At 37.8% G+C, this 27,893-nt stretch overlaps 1 protein-coding gene and 1 pseudogene across 15 annotated transcripts in view; both read left to right on the forward strand.

Moving 5' to 3' along the window:
- PTPRD (protein tyrosine phosphatase receptor type D) overlaps positions 1–27,893 on the forward strand; it is a 2,182,843-nt gene that overhangs the window by 2,127,192 nt on the left and 27,758 nt on the right. For all 15 annotated transcript variants that reach the window (XM_087869643.1, XM_045780711.2, XM_087869649.1 and 12 more), the window contains 2 exons: positions 6,755–6,874; positions 7,371–7,525. In XM_087869643.1, the coding sequence (XP_087725769.1) occupies positions 6,755–6,874; positions 7,371–7,525 (275 nt within the window). The remainder of the gene's footprint in view (positions 1–6,754; positions 6,875–7,370; positions 7,526–27,893) is intronic.
- On the forward strand, positions 27,554–27,830 carry LOC148108614 (signal recognition particle RNA; annotated as a pseudogene).

Below are 27,893 nucleotides of genomic sequence, written 5' to 3' on the forward strand. Positions count from 1 at the left end.
ATCTTGAGATTCTTTTCAGATTGTGAGGTCCTTTTGGGTTAGAAGTTGGCAGAATCCTGTTGAAGATTATAAATGGCAGTGTTATTGTTTTCATTGTCGTTATCGGTTTTGGAAGGCCTAGCCTTGGCCAGCAGCAGACTAATTCTTGGCCTCTCTGGTTTGTCAAGGTTCGGTAAGTTTAATGGAGAGCAAATGCTTTCCAAATGCCAGGTCTGTGTCCTTTTCCAAATAGAACTGGAAGCGCCGAAGGCCTTGCACATTTAATTTCTCAAACTGCAGCCTAAAGCACTGCCTATCTAGGGCAACAGAAACTGCTTTTTCCTTAAGCAACTGTAGAAACGGCAACACAAACGTTGCCTTTGGAGTCTGCATGATGTATGGGATTGTTTTTGAAAAGTGGTGGATACTTAATGTAAATAGGACACTGGCAGAAAAAGAATGATGCTCATATTGGCAACCTAAAAGATGTTTGGGTCCTTATCTAGCAAGTTCCACACTCTTGGTTTTCTCTTGTCAACAGACAATGTCAGATAAAAGAGAAAGAATCCCACCAATTTCTTACTGTTTGTTGGCTTCTCAGATTTTCTACCTTCTTTCCCCCACCCCCATCTCCTCGATTTAGAATGGCAGCCTACAGATTCTGGCCTAAAAAACAAACATTCCTGTGAAAGTGCATCAGAGGCATCATGGCCTAGGAAAGAACCGGACTGGGAGGAAGAGGTGCAATTTTGCTCTTGGCAGCTTTGTGCAAAGCCCCTCTCATTGTCCACATTCGCGTTTATAGCAAATCCCAAGCTGATGAGATCACTTCTAAAATTTTAAGAAGTGTGGATCAATCTCTGTATTCAGGCAAAGCTGAGGTTCAGCTGGTATGTACCAGTATAATTGTACTGGTTGTTAAAATGTTAAAATGTATCGATACTACCAGTATACAGAAATTCTCTTTTCATTGAAAGTTTAAGTCACCTGACATACTGCTCAATAATGGTGACACAGGAGTGTTGCTGGGCCACAGGCAGCCACTGAGAAGCTCCAGGCAGACACCGAGGTAATTGTAGGGCTACGTAAAGCACCCAGTCACTGCCAGGTATGATTGGGGCTGAGGTGCGAACTCTAAGGACCATGGCTGTGTGGGAAAAGCTGACATTGAAGTGTTGCCTTGCCAGGACAAAGGGGTACTTCATAGAGTTTCCCTCTGGTTACAACAAAGTGCCAGAAACTTGAGATATAATGACTGTCAATTTAGGGGGGGAGGTCATTTGAAAAGTTTAGTGCACGTCCCTATATGAACTTCTGGTGGGCACACTGTCCTAGTCTGTTGCCGTAGACTGGGCGTCTTATAAACAACAGAAATCTACTTCTCACAGTTCTGGAAACTGGGAAGTATAAGACCAAGAAGCCGACAGATTTGGTATCTGGTGAGGCTCCACTTCCTGGTTCACAGAAAACTGTCTTCCTTTTGTATCCCCACATGATGGAAGTGGGGAGGGAGCTCTCTGGAGTCTCTGTTCTAAGGCATAAACCCTATTCAGGAGGACTCTACCCTAGGCCTAATCACCTCCCAAAGGCCCCAGGTCCTCATACCATCACACTGGGGATTAAATTTCAACCTATGACTTTGGTGGGGGGGACACAAATATTTAGTCTATAGCATGCATCAAACAAAAGGAAATAAGGAAATACCAATTCATCGAAGTGTTCAAACGGTTCAGTGAACTGATAAGTGGTTTTATAATGAATAATTTGGTTTCTTTAGAGAATAATATTTTTCAACTTTCTGGTTTTATTTATGAAAAGCTATTACTGCGTTGGTAGTCAAATGCTTTAATATTACTCTCAAGTATTCCATTGTAATTGATCTCCACCATGCAGTGGTCAACAAAGAGAAAATGAAGAGGGGAAATACACAAACCAGACTACTCTTTTGCCATTCAAAAATAGATATGGCTAAATGTTAATTGAGTGAAAAAAGTGACATTATTGCTGAAAGGCAATAGACTCATTGAGATAATCTCTATACTTACTTTTGAATAATCAAGTTTTGAAGTTGTTCTTTAAAACTGCCAAGAGAGATATTATAACCTATAGAAACAAACAGTTCAGCATATATAACTTATCCATCCACTAAAATATATCCTAATAATTATCTGAAACTTCCTTTTATTACATTCTCCCTTATTAAATGTGTATTGATGAGTGTATATTGACATTTCCAAATTCCCAAGACCAACTTTGACTTGTGTTATCTATTGTTAACATACTTCCTCTTCGCTCCTTATAAAAGGTTCCTCTGACCAAACATAGTAGATACTAATTTCCAGTTACTTTCAGCAACAGTTATGCTTTCCCATCTTTCATTTATTGTTTCTTCCAAGTCCTTCTTTGGCTAAATAATCTGGCCCTAGGCAAGCTTTTCATAGTACCGTATAGCAAGTGTATTTTGCATCAGTGATGCTGGGACACTTTGAAGGTATTGGTTTATTACATTTGGAATTCTGATGCTTCACCATGCTGCCATGCTCAATGAGTCTTTGTTAAATTGAAATAAGAAGGTTTTGCTTTCAGAAGGGTCTGGGCAATTTAAAAATAAGCCAATGAAGACCACAGTATAGTTGATTATAAAGTTGGCTTCCAGTTGTTGAATGTCTGTGATGTGCCAGGCACTTCCAAGATAAGGCATATGGAAATAAAAATGGAACTAGAAAGAAAGCATTTCCCCAAAGCACAGTCAGCAGACCTACTGGATAAATCCTACATGATACTTCCAATGACAAGTTTTATCGTTCCATCAATTTGCTTTTAATAGGTTGCCCATGAAAGAGGGAGTATGAATTAATTCCATAGCATGCATTTAGTGACGGCCAGCTTGTTCTTTCCATATTTATGAAGAAATGAAGTTACCACATAAGGATAATCACTTTGTAATAATAAAAATAAGTATCTTCCCCAAATTTGGCCAGAATTCTGAACTGTCTTATTTACATTAGGCCTCTAATCGAGTTACTGGGTGAGGTTTCTAAACCACAACCTGGGTATCATGTTCTGCTTCTCTCCTTTTTCCCCTCAGACACTAGGACATTCTCTTCTCACATCTGACTAGAACCCAGGTAGAGTAAGGGATTTATTTGGAAATCTCACAACTATGTATTTGAAGAACCAGCAGATGTAAGCATACCTCTATATTTAGTCAGTAATGCTGATGGATTGGGGGCAGGACTGCATTTCATTTCACTTTGGTGTCCCCACAGTTGCTAAGACCTTGCCTTCTGCCAGCAACTCCTAAATACATATCCACGGGGATTAATAACATGTTTGTTTTGTTCACATTTACAAGGATTACATTTTTATAACCACAATCATAAAAAAATTGGGAACATAGTCTAACTGAGGATTAATAATAGCTGTTGCCTATTGAATGCCTATTGGGTTTAGAGATGCAGGTGCATGGTGTTTGAGCCTTATGATAACCATGTCATCCTGGAAATATTGTACCCATTTAACAGATGAGGCTGCTGGCTTTGGTCCTAAAAATAAAGAAGCAGTTTACCAGCCATCCAGTTAGGCTGCCCAACCTTCTATTGCATCAGCCCTGAAGACGTAGTCAGTCACTTCAGAATCAAGTAGGAAAAGATGAGCATCGGTGTTTCTGTTCAGGAGCTGCTGCCTCCTAGCTCTTGGATGCTCAGGGAAAGCCTCCTACACTGGGCTCTGTGCACAAAGCCTAAAAGTTCTAACTCTCTAGAAATACCTTCTGAGATTTTTTCCCAGGGGAAAAGAAGACAAGGTGGAGGGAGGGTCTATTGTCCAAATAAAAACATTTCAAGAGCGACAATGAAGCAAGTTCATTTGCATTGGATAATTAGGGGAAAAAAATCATTTCTAACAGTTCTCCTGTGCCCTTGTTTTCCCCCCTCACTCACTACACTTCCCAATTGCTTTCTGATGTTGAAATCAGAAATTATTTGTTAAGTGTATGGCTAAAAATGAAGGACTTAAAAGAAGGTCAGTAAATCTGAGCCCTTAAATGTAGCCCTTAGAAAGCAGATGAATGAGGGAGAGCGAAGAGTGCCCAGGTACTTACTAATGAAGGGAAGAGTGGATTGCTGTAGCTATTCCGAGAAGCCTGGGGAAAGTTTCTAATCCTGCTGCTGAGACCATATGTGTGCATGTGTACATACATTAAAATATTTATTTTTTCATAAACTCCCTTTGCGAAATATTTCTTGAGAGAAAACAACGTTTAAATATATTTGCTTGAAAAACAAATGCTCCCAGTGTTTTGCTGTTGAGTTTGAAACATCTTAGAGCAGGGTTTTTTTGTTTGTTTGATTGATTTTTGGGGGTTTTTTGGTAAAGAGTACATTATTTCAAACGAGTACAAAAGCTTTCTTTTCTTCTTCTTTTAGCTAAAAATATTCACAATATTCACTCCTTAAAGTAATGTTTTCTGGTATTATTTTTTCCTAAAGGAGTCAGAGACTAAGTCAATGATAGTTGCAGTTTTAAACTTAATACTTGAAGTATGAGAATAATTAGTGTAACTTCAGTTTTTGCTATGTCTTAGGGATGGAGTGGAGTTGTTGATGGAAAGTCACTAAATAATGAAACGACTTTTCCAGAGGTCACATAAAAGCAGGCTTATGGTCCTTTCCTTCATTTCCTTTGTCTTGTCTCACCAAAAGGTCTGATGATAATCAATTCCCAGCTTTGAAATATAATTGCATTGAATTTGGTTCAGTGCATCGTACTGACCTTATAGATCATTTCATTGCATTAACCTGCCATTTTTGTGTCTGTCATAGCAATATTTGTTCCCGTGGGATTTGATCTGTTGATTTTGATTAGAAAGGGTTGCCATCCAGCTGAAACTATTAAATAATGAGTTGGGTTTCTCTCTTCATTTTTTAACTCAACGCATTGCTGACATCCTCGCAAATGTTGCAGTAAGAGGTCCCCAAAGTTACTTTTGTCCTTTGCAGCAAGACATCAACTTGACATCTATTTTATGGTGTAAATCAGAGCCTTTGACGAATTTTTGTGATTTTCTTTCAATCTGAATCATGGCTACTTAAGTAGTGTTGGCTCTATTCATGTGGTACCCTCTGCTAATTCCACCCATATACAACTTAGGTTTTCATGGATGGTCAGAGAACATAAGAGGTTCTCAGTCAGGGTCATCTACATCAATATTCTCCCTAGAGAATTGTCTTCCCCTTGTGTTATTGTTCTTTAAGTAGAACATATCATAGTAATATAAACATAGAAGAATATATTATGCATCTAGAAAACATGTAAATATGTTTTAAAAATCCTATTAAGACACAAATTACCCATCTTACTTGAACCACTTTTGTTTGTTTTTTATAAAATAGGTGTTTGTATGGTTTCACCATTGAAATAAAGGCACAAGAGTCAAACCATGTAAATCCAATCTCCACTTTACTGTATAACTGTACGTTGAAGTGGTTTTCTCCTTTTCGTTGTCTAGGAGATTGGATAAGAGTGAAACCTCTGCCTTTTTGGAAGCCCCACAATCTGCATAGAAAGAGCCCCAGTCCTTTGAGGAGCACGTGATACATCTGTGAAAGAGCAAATTACAATATTATTCACAGAATGCTACTAATATTTATATTCAACATAAAAGCAAATAATTATCTAGCAATTCTATTCACTGGACCAAAAAATTCTAGTGTCTATGATAATAATGCCTCATTGCTTTTGTTTAAATCCAGAGATTATGACTTTCAAATCTTTCTTTTTCAACTACAAGGTGTGATTTCTAATATAAAACGGTACTAGATTTCTTTACCTAGAGAAATGCATTTCAGTTAAGAATTACTCCCATCTTTTCTTTTAATCTGAGATAGAAAGGGTAAATATATTCTTATCTATGACCTTACTAGAAATTATAGTGCTGCGTTTGTCATTTTTATTATGCTTTTTAATACCCATAGTAATAGTAAGTTTGAAACGTATTCTAAACTAGGAATTATTTTTCTGTTGCATGTTAAACTAATTGGCTTGAATACTTTTTATGTGCTTTTGTTCAACTCCACGTAGAAATTACAGATTTTTCATCTGAAATGAATGAATTTTAAATTATTTAAACTTTGCACTAGCGTGTGACCCTCTGAGACCGGTTTTAAAGAACACACAGCTCTTTTTCCGCTGCACATTACCAATTTAATTTGTTTTGGATACAAATACCATTTATCTTGTATTTTTTACAATGCTGTGTTGTTTATTATACTTTGATAGATTCACAAATTATTTCTACTTTTCTTTAAACAAGTGTATTTGGAAATTGTGATAGTTCAAGATGAACTAGCTTGTGCCTTTTAAACCTTGATGGATGAGCACTAACTGTCTCACCATGTCATTTAAATGGCCGAGCATAATCCTCCTGATGCAATTCATAACATATATCCCAGAACAAATTTGTGTTTTCTTTTCAAGTGCTCTAAAGTTTCAAATACCTCTTTCTTTATTTTACTCAGCAACAATCTGCAATTTATTTTTCTCCAGGAAAATTGAATCTGTTACTGCTTAGTATTCCTACCAGTTTGAAAAATGTGGTTTATATTGGCATCAGAGCAGTAATTTACATATATTGGGATAACAAGAATGCATGCCAGAAAAAGATCAACATAAAATGAAATGCAAAAAAGCTGTTTTCCTTCAACAGCAACTCCGAATGAAGCTAATAGAGAAATTGATGAGCATCTGCCCTGAATGTGTCCCTTGTTTCTTCCAGGTGAAGTGTGACCAGTATTGGCCCAGTAGAGGCACTGAAACTCACGGGCTGGTCCAAGTCACGCTGCTGGATACGGTGGAACTGGCCACGTACTGTGTGCGGACATTTGCACTTTACAAGGTTTGCCTTTTATTTTTTCCCCTCCGTTTCCCCTTTCCATTATTTAAAGAAAGCGTCTTTTGAGAAATCAAGTATCTTAAGACTTTACTTAAATCTTGATTCCACTGGCAACGGTGAAGAATGAAATAATTCTTCCATTATCGCTCAGCAATGTTTCTCCTTGTCCAGCAATTTATCAGTAAATACGGGACTCTCGCTCTGAACGGAAGTTTCGGCAAATGAATAGATGAGGAAGAACTAGTTCTTTCCGTAAAATACAACAGGCGCACTCCTGATTGTTACACCTGGAACATGTCTTGCTTCTCACCTAAGAATGTTATCTTCCTGAGCAGACAGTTGTTGTTTACAAATAGCTCCCAAGAGTGCGTCTTCCCACAGGTCTTAGGGGAGGGGAGGAATTAGGACACATTTTCATGTTACCTCTTTGGTGCTACCACTCATCATTACCGCCCGAGGCTAGGAACGCAGAATTTTACCCAGTCTTCCTACTTCGCAGAATGGGTCGAGCGAGAAGAGAGAAGTAAGACAATTCCAGTTCACTGCCTGGCCTGACCACGGCGTTCCAGAACACCCGACACCTTTTCTAGCTTTCTTACGGAGAGTCAAAACCTGTAACCCTCCTGATGCAGGCCCCATGGTTGTGCACTGCAGGTAAGAACCGCTGAGAGCGTTTGTTTTGCTCGTAGTCAGAAGGCTTGCCAGGAAACAGCTAAGTTGTTCCTCGTTGGATATTCTCTTTCCAACTTCTTGATTCTCTGGGAGAGTAGATCTCTTTGTAAATAATACAGGTGGATTTTGGTCAAATGAGGCCTGTACTAACATTCATAGAAAGGTTTTGATACAGATGAATATACCCCTCTGGAGACGATAAGCAGCTATGGCTCATGCTATTTTCTCTTTGAAGCATAAATAAATACACACCAAATTAAGTGTGCACATGTCAATAAGTGTATGAAACAGAATAAAATTAAGGATCAGTCTTGTGATTTGGTTCAAGTTTCATCTATGTGAAGAAGATTCTTTAGAAGATAGATGACAGATACATCCATACATACATGAATTGTTTGACAAGGTCTTGTGGCCTGGGCTGATACAACCTTTTTACTATTTATAGGAAAGAAAATTGCGGAACAAAATAATACTATAAATATAAAAACGTTTAGAGAGAGTGTCATATTGCTTAAAGATATCTTCTACATATTAATATTATCAAGTCACATATAGAAAATATACTAATTTGAGTTTTAAAATTTTATTTACTATAATATAATGACCTGTATTTTGGAAGAATTTATTTTCTGTACTTGGAGGTAATGAGCCTGTTTTTCTTTTCAAAGGTTGTATAATTTATTATTATTTTTTTACTTAATTCTGACTAACATTCTTTATATCACCACTCAGATTCTACTATATATGTATTTATGCATTTTTAATATTTAACTGATTTCTTACCAGTTCCTTAGTTCCTCTCGAGTATCATTACTAACATATTACTAAAGATACCTAGTCAGATTCTATATATTACTATATAAATGTATAATTCATATAATCCATAATAGTTCTTTGTAAACCGGGTACTTCAAATATGAGAGAATATGGTTTCTTGCGCCAAGTAAAATTGCAGTGAGTAAGTATATAAAAATAGAAAGAAAGCATCCATCATAAACTGCTTCATCATCACTTAATAGTATAACTCTTTCACATCCCATATTATACTTGAGCATAATACCTGGATCCTAGAAATGATGTCTGTTCTTACAAAAAGATGGAGACAACAGATAGATCAGAATAAAAGCAATAAAACTCACCTGACTAACCCATGCTGCAGTGGTAATTGTTAAACAGCAGCCTGGCAGGTTTCGAACAAAGAGATGTTTTATTTCTCTTTCCCAGCTATTTTTCCCCAACAAAAACTAATAACACCACATTATATTTATAGAGTATTTTACAAATTCCAAAACACTCTCTCCTGCTTTATTCTGTTTGATGTTCTTAAAGGTATGTCGGATCAAGAGGAGAACAGAAGAGCAGCCACAGGGTTTGGTTCAAGTACTGAGAACTAGGAAGCCAGATATAGTCTGGCTCATGTCTTAAAATCTAGTACTTGGTCCTCTGGACCTGACACAACTATGTTGCAGTGTTTTGTACGGTTCTGAAACCCTAGAAATTATTTTTTTTAATTTGAGAAAATTCTTTTGCATCATGACAGCAGATTTCTGGTCCTCCTGCCTGTTGGTTTCAGAAGGCACTAGTTTGACCAGTCTGTATACTCTGTTATACATATTTCTTTGCACACATCAAAGAGCCATTGTGCCTGGTGACACCCCTCCCCACACACCGCCCCAGTGCTTGGCACCAGCTCAGCTTGATTATGATCGTGCATGAAATGTTTTCAGGTGGATTTTGGCTGCAGGATAGGAAAACAGGAAGCTTGGGCTCACTAAAGGAAGGTTGCCCTCAGATTCCTAATGGCAAAAGTGCAGTTCACACAGACACGCACATACAGAGGTATATACACCAGCCCATACACACGCACTGAGATATATATAAATATGAATAGAAATTAAGGAAACCTAGCTTGGAAGTTTTCACAAAATATTGTGTTTGCATTACAGTTCGAAATATAGCATGTTCCCTTTCTCAAGATATGCTTTCCATTCCTGTAAATTAAAGTTGAAATCAGAAGGGGGAATGAACCACGAGAGACTATGGACTATGAGAAACAAACTGAGGACTTCAGAGGGGAGGGGGGTGGGGGAATGGGATAGGCTGGTGATGGGTAGTAAGGAGGGTACGTATTGCATGGTGCACTGGGTGTTATACGCAACTAATGAATCATCGAACTTTTACATCAAAAACCAGGGATGTACTGTATGGTAACTTACATAATATAATAAAAAAATATTATTATATAAAAAAATAAATAAATAAAAATAAAGTGGAGGACCTGGGAAACTTGACGGAATGATTGATAATTTAAAAACACAATTTATCCTCTGTTGATCATAAGCAAGGGGTAAGGAAGGCTTTATACTAGATACTTGGTTGGATCCAGAAAAGTTTGTAGGCAAGTAAGAGGGATAAGATAGAGCCAAATGCTTTATTTTGAGAAAATACATACACTCCTATGCCCGCACACCCCCGTGTTATGTTAAGCCACCTGGACTCACCTCTGAGAGATACAGACGACTTCGGAGAAATAAGGAAACAGAGATGAATGTGCAGAGCTAATAGTTGCTGACATTTGGAAGTGCTGTGCCTGAGGCTCTGGAGAAGTTTTGTATTAAACAGAAAAGAGAGGAAATTTATTAGTGACTTGAAACAATGAGGGAAAGATCCAGCATAAACTGAGCTCTGAGAAATGATCTGTGTTCACCCATAGGTTATCTCACGTGTCTGTGAGAAATCCTGGCCTTTTTATTTAGGAGAGGCCATGTCCACACTGTTACCATGCAAATCAGCATGAATTATTGACTTGGATACAGTGCGTGTTAAAACTTCAGAGCACGATTTTTCTGATGGAGTGTCAGAGAAAAGTCATTGCAGACAACAACTGCTTGTGTGGAACCCGGGAAATGCTAGTTTAGAAATCATCTCTAAGCAGGAAGAAACTTTGCAGAAAGCCACAATAGAGAAGTCACAGAGGGTTATCAATGACAGGTAATCATGATCATGTTGTAAATTATCACACAAATACTCTGGAATTGAGTAAAAATGTATTTCATGTTGTGATTTCTCCTATGATGGATTTGACTTTTTTTTCCTCTGTTACGAAGAAGTAGTGACAAACTCAAACCCAAGCCTTCTGCCAAACAGATCCTGTGAGAATGGAGGAGGTTTTAAATGAAGTCTGGTAGTAGACCAAACAGAGGGGGGAGGGGGCAGAAAAGAGAAGAGTCACGTTCCTCCAATAGTTCTGTCTAGTGATAAATGTGCCAGGACTAAAAAGAGCTACTACGAAGAAGAGAAATTCTAACAGTCAATAGTAAGAAAGAGCTAGGAGGATAGCCTAGTGGTAATCACAGACAAGACCTTGGAAAGTCAAGCAGGCTAGGGTCTAGTACATTCCTAGAAGAATGGTTCTACAGGCCTGGGAAGAAAGACCAGCTCTAGCTATCAGTCAATTCATACAGAGCATATAAACTCAGCATTAGGAGTGCACATGCTGGAGAGAGACTGCCTGGGTAAAATGCTGAATTGTTTGCTTATGGGCTGTGTGCCTTTGGGCAGGTTATTTCATATCTGCTAGCTGTGTTTCTTCACCTATAAGTGGGGTAACACTTTTCATAACAATAAGACTTTCATGAAGATTAAATGAAATGATATGAAATGATAAAGCACTTAGGACAGTGCATAGAATGTAGAAGTATGAAATAATGTCAGATTATTAGTATATTAATTATTGAGTAAGTTTTAAAAGCTATATATATATTTACACTCAAAAGAAAATAATCAACATTAACTTGGATATAAGCTATATGACTTGAGCCATGTATCCTATGAATAAACAGATGTTTCTAAATATGCAATATTTAGCCTAATAGATTTTTAAAAATTTAAATGTTTTCCATCATGGTAATTCTGTCAAGTTTTCCCCAGTGACAGAGAACATTTTCTCATTTGCTAAGAGTTAGAATCATTTATAATAACAAATCTGTGTTCATGAAGACCTGAGAAACCATTGAACTCTTAAGATGATACTGTTAAGGATACATAGAAATTAATGTGGTGCTTCTTGATGCTGTCAAGATGAAGTTTGAACTTGGCATTGTGTTCCTGGCCCTTTATAGTCTAGGTTGATGCCTCCCTCATGCCTCATTGTTCACTCTCGTAGTCACTTACTGCTAGCTACACATTCCAAGTACTTTCATCTCTGGCTCTTGGTAAATGATATTTATACACTCTAGAATTTCACCTGTTTCTCTCTCCACCTGCGATGTTCAATCCTGTTTCCTAACCCACCTCAAGCAGCACTTGCCGTGTGTACTGCAAAGGTTGCAAACTGGCCTCAGATGGTTTTGTTGACATCCATGGTAATTTTTTTTTTAATTTGAACTTGAACACCTTTAAACTGGAATGCAGTATCCAGTTTTCCAAACCTTTCTTACCCTATTGTTTTACACACGGCTCAACTCATCCTTTCATAGGGATTGCTTCATGCTATAAACATCTGAGTTGAAATTCTAGAAAATCCTTTTAAGCTCATTTCCCATTCCTCTTCCTGCAAAAAGAATTAAACACTGTATTCTCTGAGCTCTTATAAAATAGGTTCACACTTAGCATATTAACTGTGTGCATACAGATCACATATGCCTTGAAATCCCAGAGAGCATGGCTGATGGATGATGCACATTTGTATCCCAGCTCGTACATCATAGTAGTTGCTCAATAATTGCTTTCTGAAGTTAACTGAACTCCATGTGGTGTTTTAGAATTTTTTATAGAAATAGGAAGATCATTTCAGGGCTGGACTATTTTTTTGTTTAACATGAGACTGTATTTTTCTCTCTTTATATTGTGGTATTTCTTATGAGAATTTAATTGTTTTAAATTGCCTTTATCTTTCTTATACCTGTTTCTGAGTCCCTTTTTCTACAATCCTTTTATGTCCTTTTCCACACGCTCTCCATTTCATGATTAAAGATAGACATAGATCCCTGTTTTTTAGCCACAATAATAGTTAAACGTACTGAACTGTTAATCGACAGCAGATACTCTTGCTTCTCAACTGGAGAGGCCCCGTTCTAAGTGTTTTACATGTGTTAATGTTTTTTATATACAGATCACCTTCAGAGGTAGGAATCTAATTTTCCCATTTTACACAAGAAGAAGCAGAGACCAAGGAAGACCAGCTTACCCTCCTGAGCTCATGCCTCTAGTGATAGCCACTGTGTGCCCTAGGCTGCCTGTCCCTATGGACCAAGGCAGTTTGCCAGCCTTTAGATCACTTGCTGGTCCTACCTCCACCTTTGGCCACCACTGGGAGGGCTTTTCACTTTTTAAGCCTATCCTGGTGACCCAGTCAGAATGACCCACTCCCTTCTTTCTGCCTCCACATCACATGGCCCTATTCTAGCCTTTATTTCACTTGTTCTGTATCAAAGGTAATTGTTAGTATGTGCATCTCTTTTACCCCTTAATCATTTTAGAATAATCACAGTGGCTACCCATTACTGAGCCATCACTATTTTCCAAGTATCACTAAGCACTCAAAGGATCACTCGTTTAATTCACAAAACAGTATGTTTTATTTGTGAGGAGCATTAAGCACAGGGGGGTGGTAAATTTAGGCCCTATTTCAAAGTCCTTGACCTGTTTACTCATCATCGTATCTAGTTCTGACTTTTCTTGTTACAGAGACTACCTTAATTCCTCACACTTACCTCCTTAATGTATCTTTGTTGACTAGAATGGTTGTCAGATGAATATTTGCCCTTACCTCTTCACAAATATCTATGCAGTACATGAATAGAGACATGTGGTATTTTTCTCCTCCCTTACAAATTTGATTTTGAAAGAAACTAAGGGACAGAACTTTCAAGCTATTTATAAAGCTTAGATTTTCATAGAGGTTATATGTTACATTTCCCCATATTGTTTCACTCTCCCTCTTAGAAAACGAAGTTTTGTTCACTTTTCTCCCTATTGAGCCCTATTCTTTAAGTTGTTCTATAGAAGAATTTGTGGTTTATATTTTACTAGTACCAAAGGAATATGACAACTGATTTGAATTTGCTTTTTGTTAAGAATGAATAAATTGGGATGAAGCCATAATTTCAGTGTGTCAGTTATAAACCCTTGACCCGTGGTACTTAACTCTGAGTCATGGTTAACCCCTTTTAAGACCAAGGGAATACCTTATCTTCATAGGAGAAATTTATTTATGAATAAATATGAAGGAGGGATAGATCAAGACCCTCTAAATCTGTCTTCTAAATGAGAAGATTCTGAGAAGAGTAAAATAGACCTCCTAAGGATATTTAATTTTTATAAATCATAGAATTAAACCAGTCTTTAAAAGCAGAAAGAAAAAGGTCATGATCCTGGGGTCCTGGGATTGAGCCCACGTCAGGCTCCCTGCTCAGCAGGGAGTCTGCTTCTCCCTCTCCCTCTGCCCCTCCTCACCACTTGTGTGCTCTCTCTTCCTCTCTCTCTCATATTCCCACAAAAAATAAATGAAATCTTGAAAAAAAATAAGACCCTAAGGAACTGAGGGCTAGATGTAGATCAATAATGTTTTGGAAGCATCAATGAACCACTAAGGGTGGTCTGGTAAAAATCAAATGACAATTTGGGGTTAGATTCATAAGACTCAATCTTGATAATACTTTTTTACTTTATAGGTGAAAGCACAACCAAAAAACTACTTAGACCATATTTACAACATAACCATTTACTTCTAATAGCAAACCAATATTGACAAAAATAGCCTTTTCAAGGTTAAAAGGTTTTTGGAAAATATTGCATATGATCATAAAAATAAAAGACCTTTGATCTAAAGAGCTAAGGGTGCTATGGAAAATTGTTTAATGCATTTTAACCATTCATTCTAAATGCCATCCTTTATTTTCCCCAATGTTCTGTTCAAATATCTCTTTAGATCAAAGACCACAGGTATTGCCAAAGTAGGTGATAGTTTTGAGATAATGACAAGTACAAACCATAGACCCATATTTTCCTTAAACCTGGGATTCATTTTCATATATAAATTAATAAGAGAAGCTAGCCTTCTGTAGATGAAAGACTGGACTGTTAAAAATACTAACATCTTTTAATAAGAAAATGGGTGGAATATGCAGTGTGTCCTTATTTATGGAAACATTTTAAGGTGAGGAGAAATAATTATACCTCATTGAAACTATTGCATAGGTTCTCTTATTATATACTAATAATTGTGCATGCAGAACAAATTCTTAATTTATGAAACAACATGGTGATATAAATCAGGAGGCCAGATCTTCAATGGTTTGATGGCACAGTCTATAAGTGAAAAATGCCTTACATGCACTGAAATAATTTAAGAGTAATTGAAACCAAAGAAAACATTAAAAGGAATTGCATAATGACTCCAGTAGGTGTAAAATATAAAACTCACACTGAAGGTGTTTGGGGTACTGGGGGGAGTATTCTGGCTGCCTGATGAAATGGAAAATTTATTTGAAAAGACATAGATATAAAGGCAGTAGAGGAGAGGTGAGACCAATATTGTAAGAAACAACTAATGTTAGTGTCAGATATCAGGGGTAGGTCCCAAAAATCCCTGAAAGCGGCACCTGGGAAACTGTCACCTTTCCATTCCCTTCCCGTGCCCAAGAATAGCAACCAAGTTACTTTTGTGTAGATAAGTGGCCATTGACAGAGCATCTTTCCATCATCTATTTGATTTAATCTTTACAACAAAAAGAGTAAGGGTATAGTCTTACCATCTCCACACTACAGATAAGGAAATTGAGACTCTGAGAAGTTAAGTGACTTGATGAAGACCACATACCCAACTAGTAAGTAGAAAGTGTGGCTGAGAACCCATGTTTTATGATTCAAGGTCCTCTCCTCTTTGTCTACACCATACTGCCATTTTCTATTTTGCCCAATTTATGTTACACAAATGAGAGCAGAACTGTCCCCAGCCCACAACAGAGATGGCTTTTAGCAGATCCAGAATCCCCTTTGGGGACAGCATTAAATGGTGGTTAGTATTGAAAATCACTTGAAATCAGCTTACTAGAGTTCAAATCCCAGCTGCACTGTTCACTGCAATTTATTTAGCCTTGTTAAGCCTCAGTTTCCTGATTAGTAAGGTGGGGATAATAATAGTATGACCCTCACTGTTTAGTGTATAAAGATCAAATAAGATGATATGTGTAAAGTGATAATTAGACAGGTACCTGCCACATAGAGAGAAGTCAATAAATGTCTGTACTAATAGACGTTTTTGTTATCATTGTTTTGCCCCACATAAAATATGTGCTTATTTTAATTGGTTCTCTTACTATCAAACGACAATGAACATTATCACATTTTTCTGAAATGTGGGTTTGACTTCTATGTAGTTTGTAAGCTAGGAGAGTAGAAAATGTATGGGTGTGTGTATATGCATATATTAATCTAGGTGAGTGGTGACTATTTAACGCTTTAAAATTTTACACTTTAAAAACACATAATACTACATGTAGTAATTTTTTCACTGCAGTTTAAAAATCTTGTTAAAATAGATTGTTACTATAAGACAAGCTTTTTAACCTCAACACCATTGACATTTGGGTCATAAAATTTTTGTTGTGGGAGACTGCCTTGTGCATTGAAAGATGCTTCTCAACATCCCTGGCCTCTGTCCACCCAATGCCAGTAGCATGCCCCAAGGATTGTGACAATCAGAAATGCCCTCAAGCATTGTCAAATGTCCCGTTGGGAGCAAATTCACCCCTGGTTGAGAAACATTGCTATATGTCAGCTAAACTGATCTTTGATTGTGTGGAATGTATGCATCAAATGAGATAGCCCAGCTCAAAGTTTTAAAGCTTAAAAACACTTCTTTGAATGGCATCCTCATTTTAAACATTGGGAGAATTTCTTTATGAGACTTGCCTTAAGAATCACTTTTTAGAGCGTACAGTGAGCTAGGCTCGTTACTTGAAATATCAGCCAACAATATCCCCTACCTTGGCCACCAACCATACAAACCCAGGTTTGGCTCTACATGTCTCTTGGCACTTAAAAAAGTAAATAAATAAATAATCCACCTTCAAGGACGAAGATGTGCCACCATTAGGGAATTCAAAAGAACAGGTGACAGGCTCTTAACTCTACTGCCAAAAAGGAGTTCCAAAAATACTTGCACCACAGCAGCAAATTAATGCAGCAGTAATAAATCTTCAGCCTCCCAAGATGGCTACTTCTAAGGGCCATGATCTTTGGGACTGACAAGTGCTGGCTTTTGTTGCTAGTGTATCAGGAACATTACTTCATATTCATGTTTGGTATGGACATCTAGCATTTTGGAAGTTCAAAACAATAAGCCCGAGGAATGCCTTTAAGTGGCATATGATTTATTTGGCTGTCCCCTTTTTCAATGTCTAGTGGAAGCCGAAGATGAAAGATTAGATGTATGGAAGACAAGTGAGTCATAATGCAAGACCCCTGCCCAAACATAAAGGTCCTAAGAATCCCTTGCTCTTGAATTTTTGGGGGAGTATGTATTTCTGGGACAGCACACTCTATTTTTAAACCAAAGATTTTATTGAGGATAAGTTTCTTGTGAAATAATTAAACACTTTTCATTTATTTTATTTTTGTTGGCCTTCCAAAGAGCTTGAGCAGTCTCTTTTTCTCTCTTTCCCCATCCTACCTCCCTGCATACTTTTCCCACCTCACCAATAAAAAAGGCCTTCTTCACCTTTCAGTCCAACAAGAGAGGGTCAGTGGTTAAGACTTTCATTGATCTACAGTGGTTCTTGTAGAGTCTGTGGTTTATGATATATCTAAATGGAGAAGATGAGATGGGGCAGGGTTAACTGTAGCTCTTTCATTCTGATAATAAAAGCTAAATAGTTACTTGCTCAAATTCCTTTTAACACCTGAAAGGAAAGGATTTTGAGAATTATGATCTTTCTGAGAAAGTTTTTTTTCCCTTTTATCTGGTTTTGTTCATTTGTCTCAGATTGGGTTGGTTTTGAGCATTGAATCTTAAAAAAAAAAATTGTAACCACATTTCTTTTTCTGCTACAGCTGTGTGCCTTAGGAATTGGTGACCTTTCTGAAGTGGAGGGTATAGCTATCAGTTAGCCACCACTGCTTACAAATACCAACCCAAACTTACTGGCTTAAAACCACCATAATCTGTTATTTCTCACAGTTCTGTGGGTTACTTGGGGCCAGGCAGTGGTCTTCTGCTGGCCCCTCCTGAGCTGTCCTTTGCAGCCAGCTGGAAGGCCTGGGAAAGCTAGCCTGTCCCACTCCCCATGACCTTGCATCCTGGTCTGGTGGTCTCAGAGTTCTGGGGATCAAAGGAGAAGCTTCTGTGACCTTTTGAGGCCAAACCTTGGAAGTCACACATCATCACTTTCACCACACTCTTTTGCTCAAAGCAAGGCAGGGGCCCGCCGAGATTCAAAGGGATAGTGAAACAGACTCCACCTCATGACTGGAGAGGCAACAAATGATGTGTGACTTCATTTTTCCCAGCACTGAGTTCTATGTCAATGAACCTTATTTACTGAACACACGAGCTCTTCTCTCCATTCCTACCAGCCTGGCTAAGTCCACAGTAAATACTCCTCCTAGGGAGCAAAACCCCAGGCCCACCCTAAAATACAGAGGGTTTTTATTGTTGTTGATACATGAAATAGGTTTTAAAAAAGTAGAGGAAAATTCTATGTCATTTGTTTCATAACTGCTACCTGATTCTTTTTCTAAAATATCAACATCTGTGGAAGGAGAAATTTATACTCTAGTCCCATTTAATCCTGTCTCAAAAATATTTTCTTCACATCTTACTGTAATTTAGGAATTAATAGAGTTGATAGGCTTCTTTTTAAACTCAAAAATTCCAGGAATATGATTCATTCACAGTGAATCCTAGACCTGGAAGGGACATCTCAAGTTTCCCAAACAACTCCTCCTTCCCCCTCTCCTCTCTCTTCTCTCTCTCTCTCTCTGCCTTCTTCCTCTCTACCTCCCCACCTCCCCTTCCCTTTTCTACTCCATCTCTTTAGTTTCAGAAATAAGAAAATAAAATGAGGCCCAAGGAGGTTGACCGCTTTCCCATTGACTCTTGCTGGACTCAAGTCTTCTGACTGTTGGTTCAATATATTTTCCACTGCATTATAATCCTTTTAATTTTGGTCCAGTTAATTTGATTAAGGAGTCCCTTAACATTTTCTAGCTGAGTTAGGAAAATAAGCAGAAAGCACCTATATAACAGCAGGGACGCATTATGTTTGAAACTAAAATGGTCAGAATAGGTAATTTTGATGCATTAGAGCCAATTAAGTGTCACAGATCTTTAAGACCACGGCCGATTGAAAGAAGGCTGAGGGGTAGGTGGGCAGCAGCCTGGATGTGTTGGGCACCCAGGTGGTCAGTAAGGCCGGGGCAGCAGAAAATGGTAGAGGGATGCCACAGGGAGAGGAAATGAACGTTAGAGATAAACTCCTCTTGCTTTGCAGTAACGCCTGGAGCTGTGATGGTGAAAACCACTCAGGCCACTAAAAATGACTTCACATGCTGGCTTGGCAGCCCAGCCCTGGTGTGGACTGGCGGCCTTATGTATCTGCTGCGCCATTGGAGCTCCATCCTGGCTGTGCCATGGCTGTAGCGTGAGCTTTTTAGTGGCCATATGCCTGGGAGGCTCATCATCCACAATTTCCTCCTCCCAGGCTCCAGCCAAGTGCAGCAGATGCTATTGTTACCTCTTCTATTCAATAAAGTAGGAAGCAAAGAGAGAAAGAAATTTGTCAATATTGTTTTTCTGCTGGAATCGAAATAAAAACTGTGTGTGGTATATTATCTGATAGTAACCCATGTGCCAAATCCCCATTTTGTGTAACACACTTGCATAAGATAAGAATCTGCCCCTGTATTTCTTAACATAATATAAATGACCTTCTCCATTCTACTGTAAATGTGTTACAATTACAGCCATTTGGACTTCTCAGTTTGGATTTGTGCTTTTTCTTGCTCTTGGAAACCCTTTGCTTCTGACCATGCCATCTGCTGGAATCACTTATATTTCTTTCACACACTCACTGTTTGTTATATGCCCTAAATCTAGCTGTGCGAAACTCTGAAAGCTTTTATGTAAATAAACAAATGTTTACCAAGTATTTTTAAATACTTTGCCTTGAGAAGTAGCATTAATAAGGTATATTTGTGTTTCTAAAAAAAGTACAGCTGCTGAGAGAATTTCTTGCAGAACTGTATGAAGTAACACCAAAAGCAGAAGAGAATCTTGAAATAAATGCCTGCATATATAAATGGTTTCTGTGTTGAAGATAAACTAAATAATGATAAATTAAGCAAACAGGAAGTCTCTTTTTGGCATAGAACATACCTGGGGTTGGGGGGGTGGAAGGAGGTCTTAAGACTCTACTAAGCCACTGGACCCCCCCACCCCGTGTTATCATACCAAAACTTTTCAGCCCGAATAAGACACTGTGGAGTCCCATTGATTTCCACTGTTCTGCTCTCATAAGCCTGGCTAGGTACACCATGAATTTCCTTCACAGGATGGCAGAAGAAAAGCAAAACCCTAAGTGTAACCCAAAACACAGGTTCTTTTGCCAATTTATGAAATAAGAAAGCAGAAGAAAAGGCCATTTAATATCTTCCAGAATTGTTACCTAAATTTTGGCCACATCACCTTTTTTTAAATTTTTTTTTTATTTCCTGATTTGTTTTTTCCTTTTGGATCCATAACTGCCCCCAGATTTGTATGTAAGAGATGTGGGTTGAAATTCCTTTTTCTATCTGTACTTTTTCACCTCACTGCCATAGTCTGTAGCTATAAAGAGCAGGGCTAAGTGGGCACAGCCTCCTCTTGCCTCTGAGGCTAGGCTGTTATCACGATTTGACCTACCCATTGCCTGATACAGAGTGAAAATGCCTCAGTAGGTCATAGTAGTAAGCTTCTAAATCTTATCAAGAGCCAAGGTGGTTAGATTTTAACATAGACAAAGGAGGACCATACATTGTCTCAAAATATGAGGCGTGTTTCACATATGTCTTAGAACCCTAGTGAAAATCAAACTTCCTAGAGTAGTTCATACATAGTAGGGAATTTAAAAAATGCAAGGTAATGAATGAAGCTCTTAGATCTTAAAGCTTTTACTCTAAGTAAAGAACAATCTGGTGATTTGCCAAAGGCATTTTTTCTGCATGGGAAAACTGCATAAAATTTGGTAGATTAAACAGTTCTTGATGATGATGATGTCGATTAGGAATTTTGGTTTTATGAAAGCCATAATAAGTTTTCTCTAACTACCTTCAAATTCAGTTCTAACTTGGATTCACAGGTTATCAGTCACTGTAGAAAAACAAGTACCGTGTGATCACTCATATGTGGAATCTAAAACACACACACACACACACAGAGCAAAAAACAAGAAGCTTATAGATACAGAAAATAGATTGGTGGTTGCCAGAAGCAAGGGGTGGGGGTGGGGGGAGAAATGAGCAAAAGGGGTTGAAAAGTTTAAAAAATAATAATAATTAATCAGTTAAAAGTCTCATTTTGTCAACCTTAACCCAGCTCGAATTCTAATCATATGGGCAAAGATTCTTGCTCAGTCTGGACTGTTGCTCACTACTTTCATTTGAAAAACCATAACCAATCATGTTGCAAACCACAAAATTCTTTATAACCTGTGGTTAACTTTTCATCCCTTTTTTGTGTGTCTGGAAATGATTGACTTGGCTTCAGATTATTTTCTCTGATGTACTACAGCCTGAAATTCACTTGTTACCTTGGTTCAATTAAAGTCAAACTTACTGATTTGTAGGGTACAATAGTAAAGCCACAAGCTTAGCAATACCTCCTCTAGAATTCAGTAAGAAGCTCTGTGAATGTAGTCAGTTAGAAGAGCTCTGTATGCATGCCTTTGTTGTTGTGCTTATATTTCCTAAAGGCTTGGGAATAAACACATTTTAAAAATTTGAAATGATAATTCTGCATGTAAGTCATTTTTAGAGTGAATCTTCATGGCATACATAACATGCAAAGGTACAACAGTTCCTAAGGTGAACGTCACACCTTTTGCTGAATACTGCCTATACTTCCATATAGATAATCTCATAAAGTAGCACTTCTAGAATTATCCCTCAAGTCCACAGTCTCTTTTTAAAGCTGCGTCATATTACAGTTTGGCTATGACATAAGAAACTTAGGTCCAATCTTAGCTACTGGAACTCGGTTAATGGTTCTAAACAACATCTTCTTTGTTATTTTTTCCCCTCAGGGACCCTGCACTTGGAAAGAGCTTTATTTTAGGAGAAAAATAATCTATTTTTCCTAATATTTTTTAGTGTAAAGCTGCGTCATACTACAGTTTGGCTATGACATAAGAAACTGAGGTCCAATCTTAGCTACTGGAACTCGGTTAATGGTTCTAAACAACATCTTCTTTGTTATTTTTTCCCCTCAGGGACCCTGAACTTGGAAAGAGCTTTATTTTAGGAGAAAAATAATCTATTTTTCCTAATATTTTTTAGTGTAACATTTCAAACATACCTGAGTGCAGACAGAATGTAGAATGAACCCCTAAGCACCCATCACCCAGCTTCAGTTATCAATATTTCAAGCAGTGTTTATATAAATGGCAGTTCATTCTCTATTTTTTAAAAGAAACTCATTACATAACTGCCATTCAACATTTGAGATTTTAATAACCTGGGCGGCCTTTCCTCAGGTAAATGTTCAATTTCCATGAACATACTTAATGTAAAGGGCACTCCTTACCACTTGCTCAGCTCCTGGGGAAGGATGCCTGGACTCTGCCTCCCATGCCACCATCATCTGGCACTGCTTCTCTACGTCTGAAGTCTTAGCAGCATCACGGTTTTCATATTATAATTATTGAGGTATGATTCACAGACAGTGTAATTTTAGTTTCAGATGGAAAACGTAGTGATGTCACGGTTCTAGACTTTACTCGATGCTCACCACGGTGAGCCTAGTCATCATCTGTAACCAAGCATCGTTTCTACAATCTTATTGACCATATTCCCTTCGGTGCACCAGTCATGTCCATGACTTATTTATTTTGGAACCGGAAATTTGTGCCTTTTCTTTCTTATCTATTTCACCCACGTTCCCATCCACCTACCTCTCAGCTACAACCTGTTTGTTCCCTGTATTTAAGAGTCTGGTTTTGTTGTTGTTGTTGTTGTTGTTTTGTTTGTCTCCTTTTGCTTTGTTCATTTGTCTTGTTTCTTTAATTCCACATATGAGTGAAATCTTACGGGATTTATTTTTCACTATCTGACTATTTGACTTATTACACCCTCAAGGTCCATTCATGTTGTTGCAAATGGCAAAATTTTGTTCTTTTTTATGGCTGAGTAATATTCCTGTGAGTGTGTGTGTGTGTGTGTGTGTGTGTGTGTGTGTGTTTGTATCACCTCTTCTTTATCCATTCCTCTATCCATGGACATTTGGGTTGCTTCCATATGGCGGTGGTAAATAATGCTCCAGTAAACACAGGGGTACATATATCTTTTCAAATTAGTTCCCCCCGCCCTTTGGGTAAGTACTCAATAGTAGAATTACTGGATCATATGGTATTTCTATTTTTAATTTTTTGAGGAAACTCCATACTGTTTTCCACAATAGTTGCACCAGTTTGCACTCCCACCAACACTGCATAAGTGTTCCTTTTTCTCTGCATCCTCACCAACACTTGTCATTTCCTATCTTTTTGATTCTTGCCATTCTGACAGGTGTAAAGTGATATTTCATTGTTATTTTGATTTTCATGTCCCTGATGATTAGTGATAGTGAACATTTTTTCATGTGTCTGTTGGCCATCTGGGTGTCCTCTGTGGAAAAATGTCTACTCAGGTCCTCTGCTCATTTTTAATTGGATTATTATTGCCTTTGGGGAGGAGTTGAGTGGTAAAAGTTCCTTATATATTTTGGATATTAACTCTTATAAGATATATCACTTGCAAATATCTTCCCCATTCAGTAGGTTGCTTTTTTGTTTTGTTGATGGTTTCCTTCACTGTGTAAAAGCTTTTTATTTTGATATATTCTCAATAGCTTATTTTTGTTTTTGTTTCCCATGCCTCAGGAGACATTTCTACAAAAATGTTTCTATGGCTGATGTCAGAGAGATTACTGCCTATTTTTTTCTTCTAGGACTTTTGTGATTTCAAGTCTCACATTTAGGTCTTTAATCCATTTTGAGTTCATTTATGTGTATGGTGTAAGAAAATGGCCCACCTTTCTCCTTTTGCACATAGCTATACAGTTTTCCCAGCACCGTTTGTTGAAGAGACTGTCTTTCTCATTGTATATTCTTGCCTCTTTTGTCATAGATTAATTGACCATATAAATATGGGTTTATTTCTGGGCTTTCTGTTCTATTCCACTGGTCTGTGTGTCTAATTTTGTGCCAGTATCATACCATTTTAATTACTACAGCTTTATTGTATATCTTAAAACCTAGAATTGTGATACCACCAGCTTTGTTCTTTTTTCTCAAGATTGCTTTGACTATTTGGGATATTTCTGGTTCCATACAAATTGTAGTATTATTTGTTCTAGCTCTGTGAAAAATGCTGTTGGTATTTTGATAGAGATTTCATTGAATCTATAGATTGCTTTACATAGAATAGACATTTTAACAATACTGGTTCTTCCAATCTATGAGTGTGGTGTATCATTTCATTAATGTCATCAAGTTTTGAAATGGTTCCAGGCTATAGAAACCACCCCCTTCTTTGGACAGCTTGTTTCCAAAACTGTACTTAGCAAATTTTGACTTGCAGACAACTATTTTATTTTGTTCAATGCCTTTATTTTAAAATTAAATTTTATTTTTTAAAGGCTCAGTTCACCATAGGCCCACCACTGTTATTTAACATCCAATGCCTCACATCCCCTGGTGAAAGCTTCCTTTTATTAATCTGTGAAAGGAAAGCTGAATTCAGAAACTATTAGCTACCTGATTTAGAAAAAAGGGAGCAAAAGAAAATAAGAAGAGCAATTTTGCAAATCCAAATGTTGAGCATTTTCCAAACAATTACTGGTACACATAATCGAATGAATAATTTTCCTACCCATTCTGTACTCTACAAGAAGTATAGAAACAGAATTCAGACTATCTCATTAATTAATGTCCTGAGTTGGTAATAGATGTTATGTGGGGAGTTTTTTCTATAGTCAAGTAAGTTATGGGCTAAGTTAAGTTAAATTACTTTATACAATAGAGTCCCTCAATCCTATAAAGTACTCATTTCTATTGTGAACTTTCAAGAGGGAATTTCTGAAACTTACTTAAACATGGAACTCTATTCCCCCACCCCTTGGCATTCCTGGGTTTTTTTTTTAAGTTTTTATTCAAATTCCAGTTAGTTAATATACAGTGCAATATTAGATCCAGGTGTACAATATGGTGATTCAACACATCCATACAGCATCCGGTGCTCATCACATCGAGTGCATTCCTTATCCCTCTCATGTATTTTACCCCTCCCCCACCCACTTCCCCTCTGGTAACCATCAGTTTGTTCTCTGTAGTTAAGAATCTGTTTCTTGGTTTGTCTCTTCCTTTTTTTTTTTTCTTTTTCTATTTGCTTCTTGTTTTGTTTCTTAAATTCCACATATGAGTGAAATCATGGTATTTGTCTTTCTCTGACTGACTTATTTCATTTAGCATACGTAATACTCTCTAGCTTCATCCATGTCATTGCAAATGACAAGATTACATTCTTTTTTATGGCTGAGTAATATTCCATTGGGTATATATACCACTTCTTCTTTATCCATTCATCTCTTGATGGAGATCTGGGCTCTTTCCATAGTTTGGCTGTGGTAGACATTGCTTCTATAAACATTGGGGTGCATGTGCCCCTTTGAATCAGTCTCTCCATCTGTTAAATTTAAGGGATTGGCTTGGAGGTGGTTCTCAAACTTTAGCATGCATCAGGATCACCTGAGGGGTGTATTGAAACTCAGATTCTTTGACACTACCTCCAGAGTTTCTGATTCTGTAGGCCAAGGTAGGGTCCTCAAATCTGCATTTCTAACAAATTCCCAAGTAATGCTACTGGTCAGGGGCAGCACTTTGAGAAGCACTGGATTAGATTATCTCTAATATCCTTTTCAAGTCTAAAAATCTGATTGACTTGTATATGACATTGTTTTATCTTGACAAGATAGAAATCAGGAAACAAAATGGAGTATTAGTTTCATTAGTTCATTAGTATAAGTCTTTAAAATAAACCATGCAAGAATAGAAACTTGCATTATCTACTCTGCCATTAGCCAAAGAATTAAAATATTAAACTCTAGGTCCTTAATTCATAGAAAAAAAAGAGTAAGGAAATATTTATCAAGAATATATTAATTAAAAGGCTTTTTTTTTTTTTTTTTTGCCAACAATAGCCTTATAGCAACCTTTAGGAATGGGTTTAAATTTTACAGATGAGAAAACTGAGGCTCAGGGAGGATAAATACATGACCTAACATCACACAGCTAGCAAGTGGAAGAGCCAGATGTTGAAACTCTAAAGTCCGTGTTCTTTCCACTTGCCAACTGACTCATAAAACAAGCATATCACATCACTGCTTTTCCTGTCACACTTACGTGAAAACAAAATAGTCCATTTCACCAATGCAGCCAAGACTTCAATTATGTTTAAATTATTTTAATCAGTAAAAAGTGAACTTTTAAGGGAAAAAAATGGGCTTCTTAAGTGTGGTGAGTATTAACTTCCACAGGCAAATACTGAATTTCTTCCCTGGACTGTAATGTCCAGCCGTTAGAGATATGAGGTCAGAAATGGTATCTAGGAGTTCAGCATTGCGTCTTTCTCCCCTGGATCTATGCTACACATGAAAAAGATGCTTAATAAATATTTGATGGGTAAGTGAACATGAGTGGTAGTGTCATTATCCAAAACAATACCAGGAGGAAAGCCGTGCAAGAATTCTAAATGGCATAATCTGTATTGTATAGGTAAAAAATAAAGTAAAAGGGCAGTGGCATTATTCTTAAAATGCCAAATAAATGGTTTCCCTTGTTACTTGGTTGGGGGAGAGGCTGGAAGTATGCTATGGACCAGATTTTATGGGCACGAAGCCCTGTTGGATACTTTACATTCATTATATGTGAGGCTTTGTAAATGTTGAGTCTAGGGCTTGCATTCTAATTACCATTATGTCTGGTATTAATGGAAATGTATGCTGAAACCCTGAGAATTATCAGGGTAATAAGCATCCCATTCCCAATATCTTCCTCCCGATATGAGGTAGATTAAGTCTGCAAAGAGAAGCACTTTGTGCCCCCAGAAAGGGAAGCACCATATAGTGTCCCTGATGTCAAGAAAAAGTTTATTTTCCTTGAATGGGTTCCTTACTAAGAAGCAGTTTGCCCATCCCTGATCACCACATCCCCTCCACTTCCAGAACACACAGACAGGAAATAAAACAAGCTATTGCTCTTCTCAAATGCAGTATTATTTGCTGCTCATATGGTCTCTGCTGAATCCAGCCCTGAGTTTGCCCCTCTACAGAGTGTTCCAGTCCACTAAGGCAGCTTGGGGTCCCAAAATTGGCCTAGACTCCGTGAGCGAGGTTGCTGAGGCATGTGATGGAATGAACATTGCCAAGCTGTTCCTGTGTCTCTTGGGGAGCTGCTAAAATGAGGCATTGCCTTAGAATCTTCCAAAGGAAGTAGCTTTGACATCAATGAATTTGTACTCCTCTTCCTGCAAATTTAGGAAAAACAGCTCAAATCCATAGCCCTGAGTGGAGAGCAAGGAAGAGTTGGTGCTCAGCAAAACAGTCCCACAGCATGTCAGATTCCTTCTGACTGATGTTGGTTATGGCAGGCATCTCGCATCCTATGCACATGGGATATCAGATGTTATTAACTCTTCAGTAGATTAAATGCCTTACCAATTACTTAAATGTAGTAATTTAGAAGTCTCTTTAATGAAAGGGTAGATTTTCAGCCCCTTGCCGTGGTGCGTGCCTGTCGTCCCATTTACTGGGGAGGCTGCAGCAGGAGGATGGGTTGAGCCCAGGAGTTTGAGCTGCAGTGAGCTGTGCCCATCAGGTATCTGCACTAAATTCAGCATCAATATGGTGACCTTCTGGGAGCAGGAAACCCCAGGTTGCTTAAGGAGGGTTGAGCTGGCCCAGGTTGACACCAGAGCAGGTTAAAACTCCCATACCCATCAATAAAGGAGCAGATTCTGAGATGCTGCCACTCATCATCTATATGTTTTAATGCTTATGAATATTTGCATATAATTAATACTGTTAAACGGTAAGTGCTGTAATTTCCTTTGACCTATG

Source organism: Ursus americanus, chromosome 18 (assembly GCF_024610735.1).
Source record: "Ursus americanus isolate L20-20 chromosome 18, mUrsAme1.1.p, whole genome shotgun sequence".
NCBI classification, from domain to species: domain Eukaryota; kingdom Metazoa; phylum Chordata; class Mammalia; order Carnivora; family Ursidae; genus Ursus; species Ursus americanus.